Source organism: Mus caroli, chromosome 11 (assembly GCF_900094665.2).
Source record: "Mus caroli chromosome 11, CAROLI_EIJ_v1.1, whole genome shotgun sequence".
Classification (NCBI taxonomy): domain Eukaryota; kingdom Metazoa; phylum Chordata; class Mammalia; order Rodentia; family Muridae; genus Mus; species Mus caroli.
The window spans coordinates 64,253,141-64,256,979 of NC_034580.1; the positions used below are offsets into that span (position 1 = coordinate 64,253,141).

General features: G+C 48.8%; 1 protein-coding gene across 1 annotated transcript in view; it reads right to left on the reverse strand.

Moving 5' to 3' along the window:
• Window positions 1–3,839, reverse strand: part of Dnah2 (dynein axonemal heavy chain 2) — a 130,752-nt gene that overhangs the window by 102,253 nt on the left and 24,660 nt on the right. Inside the window, exons 6-7 of the mRNA XM_021176049.2 lie at window positions 1,896–2,006; window positions 1,517–1,755 (exon numbers count right to left, since the gene is read on the reverse strand). Of these exons, the coding sequence (XP_021031708.1) occupies window positions 1,517–1,755; window positions 1,896–2,006 (350 nt within the window). The remainder of the gene's footprint in view (window positions 1–1,516; window positions 1,756–1,895; window positions 2,007–3,839) is intronic.

A 3,839-nucleotide genomic window follows, 5' to 3' on the forward strand; every position in this document is an offset into this window, starting at 1 on the left:
GCATAGAGCACACACACACACATGTGCACACCCCCACATGAACATGTGCATAGAGCACACACACACACATGTGCACACCCCCACATGAACATGTGTATAGACCATACACACACACACATGTGCACACCCCCACATGAACATGTGCATAGACCACACACACACACACATGTGCACACCCCCACATGAACATGTGTATAAACCACACATACACATGTATACACACCCACATGAACATGTGTATACCACACATACACACACCCCAAAAACAAACAAACAAACAAACAAACAAAAACAGGTTCAGCTCTTCCATCTGTCTTCATCTTCCAGGCAACCTCCCCCAATAACTCCTCTCCATGAATTATCATTTCAGGACCAGAGTTTGCACATTCACTTGCTTTTAAAAATAGTTATTTTTTATGTGTGTGGGTGTTTTGCCTGCATCTTTGCCATATATGACATGCCATGCCTTAGGAGGCTAGAAGAGACCGTTGGATCTTCTGGAACTGGAGTTATAGATGGTTCTGAGCGGCCATGTGAGTGCTGGGAACTAAACCCAGGTCCCATGTAAGAGGATCTAATACTCTTGACCTCTCAGCCATCTCTCAAGCCGTCAACTTGTTTTTGTTTGTTTGTTTGTTTTTGGTTTTGGTTTGTTTTGAGATGGGGTCTCACATAGTCTAGGCTGGTATCAAATTAACTATGTAGCCAAGGATGACCTTGAATTTCTGAGCCTCCACCAGCGCATGCTACAGCTTATTCCATGTGGAAATTGACCCCGGGGTCTCGTGCATGCTGGGCAAGTACTTTGCCACTGTCCCCAGCTCTTCTGTGCTGCTTCCTATGAAGGCTTCAGGTTGAGAATTCCCTAAACCCAGGGCTGGTGCCTGTTCCAATGAAATGAAGAACTCTGTACAAAGTGGATATTCAGAGCTGTTGGCTAACTGCCTGGGTGTCACTCCCCTCCCACATCCACTAAGGTCACCCGGTCCCCTTGCTGTCTCAATGAGGGTTTTAGGCTTGCCCGGCTCATTACTGTGCAATTCCCTCAACGTCTGGTTGAAATCCCACCTCCCTACCCACCCCCCACCCCCCGGGGAAGGAAGGTCCTGAGGAAGAGCAGCCACCTCCTGGGGGACCCAGCACCAGCACAGTCAGCCAGTCACAGGAAATGCACTTTTTACAGGTTTGTTTTGAAACTCTCCTGACTGAACTACACAAGATTATCCTCGGCTCCATGCAATCTTTAAGTCCTCTTTTACCTAAACTCGATTTTCTCAGCTGCGCTGGAGTGCCGGGCTCACTGAGGGGACCACCATCTCCTCGGGGACTAATTGGATACCTTCCTACCTAAACGTCAAGCTCCTTGGGGACCTTCAAGCACGACTCGCGTCCTCTCGAAGCCCACAGTGCCCGGCCAGTCTGTGCGCTGTGATTAGTCACCTGGCTTCCTCCTCTTGCCCCCACCCCAGCCACCGCCCCTGTTTTGATAAGCCCCGGGGCCTCGGATCCACTCAACCTGGATCTGCTGGGCCAGCTTCCTGAAGGGCGTCAAGTAGGATGACTTGGCCAGAAACAGGATGGACTCGATGTGTTTCACACCCTTCTTCACCAGCTGCTTGCTGATGCTAGACAGGTCCATGCAGCGATTGTGCCAGAACTCGATCTCCTCCAAAGGGCCTAAGTTCTCTCCGGTCTCCACAGACTCCTGGGCGCTCAGCACTTCCTTGATCTGCCTCGTCCAGTGGATCATGGAGGCTGTGGGGGTGGGGGTGGGGGGCTCTTGTGTATCTTTTTCTGCTCCCCAGTTGTGTCACCAGCTCCTCTCTCAGCAGCTGGAGCTGCCGTCCCCGTCCCCACCCCTTGGACCCAGACACTTGGCAATGCCTCTCACTCACTCTCCAGCCGCTGTACCAGCTCTTTGTCCTTTACCACCACCTCAGGGTCCATCTGTATGGCCTCTGCAGGGATGTACAGTACCGTGTGACCCTCCAGCTTGTAGCGAGTATCTAAGAAAGGAACAGGAGAATTCCAAGGGTGAGCTTGGCTGCCTCTGTATAAATTATGATTGATGATCAGCTGGGGGGGGGCAGTACAGCCAACTCTGCATATCCATAGGCTCCCCAACTTCACATCCACAACTCAAAAAGAACTCGGCTGCCTTTGGTTTTGCTGTTAGAGGGTCTCATGCTTCCAAAGCACGTGTCAACCTGCAGAAGGGTGGTTCTGTCCCTCAGCCATGGGTGTCTGAGGATGAACCTTAGATTGTCAGACTCACTACAGCAAAAACCTTACCCACCGAGTCATCTCACCTGCCCCCCACCCCAGGATTCTTTACAAATTACGTCCGTATTGAGTGAGTCCTCTTGTCGTTGTCCCCTAAACAGTACGACATCGGTGACATTGTATTGAGCGCAACCGATAAGCTGGAGATGATCTGAAGGACGTGGGAGGGCATGGGTACATGTGCAATTGTGGCACCGCCTTCTAAGGGGCTTGAACATCCACAGAGTGGAGGGAGAGTCCTAAAACCAACCCCCTACAGATACCAAAGATAGCACATGCACTTTTGGAGAGCACACAGGAGTGACTGTGACTCAGACGTCTTTGGTGTGTAGAGCAGAAATAACAGACACCAAGGGGCTAAGCTTCAGGAGAACTGTTAAGAAATTACCATAGAATCATTTCACTGTCTGTAGCATGTCCTCTGAAAGACACACAAGTCCCCCACTGTCTCCCCTCCCCCATCGCCTATATGGCTCCTTATGCTACATGGACGCTGAGCAATCTCCAGCTCTGGGTCTGAGCAGGTCTGAACAAGTTCTCTGTTAGAAAAGTGAATCTAAATTAGAAGGCAAGCTTTCGCAACACTATATTTAGCATTGACCAAGGCTTTGTTCAGCAGGGCTGTGGATCAAACCTAAGACATCAGGCACGTTAAGCAAACACTCTACCTCCGAGACGTCCCTTTAGCAACTAGTCTCCTTCTCTTTTCAACCTTTATTTTGTGTGCATTGGTATTTTACCTACATGTATAACTACATGAAGGTGTCAGCTGGATCTTGGAGTTACAGAGAGTTGTGAGCTGCCAAGTGGGAGCTGGGATTTGAACCCTAGTGACCAGTCTTTGCTATTCAATTGTACTCACAATGTTCTCCTTTGTTGCTTTGGTTTTTGTTGTTCTGTTTGTTTGAACCTAGCCTGAAACTTACACAGAGGGAAACGCACATGCCTCTGGCCTCCAGAGGGCCGGGATTAAAGCTAGAGTCACTCCACCGGGCCCTGAGTCGTATTATTAGGAACTGCTTTGTGTTATGACACACTTATATGAAGAGGGATCGGAGACCGTGTTTTATATGACAGCCCAGACAAAAGAGCAGACACTGGATAGAAATAGCTTGTTTTGTTTATAGTATTTTTAGACTTATTTAATGTGTATGAATGTTTTGTTTACATGAATGTATGTACACTATGTATGTGCCTGGTACCCATAGATATGGGAAGAGGGTATTAGATACCCTGGAATAGGAGTTACAAACACTTATGTGTGCCGTGTGGGTACTGGACATCAAACCTGAGTCCCCTGCAAGGTCAACAAGTCTTCTTAACCACTGAGCCACTTCTCCAGCCCTTGCTTTGTTGTTGATGGTTTTTGGTTGGTTGGTTGGTTGGATTTTTGAGACTGAGCCTCACTATGTAGCTCTGCCTGTTCTAGAACTTACCAGGCTGGCCTTGAACTCATGGAGATCTGCCTGCCTCTTCTCTAGAGCGCTAGAATGAATGGTGTGCACCACTTCCTGTGCCCAGCTTCCTTGTCTTGTTTAAAAAAAAAAAAAAAAAAA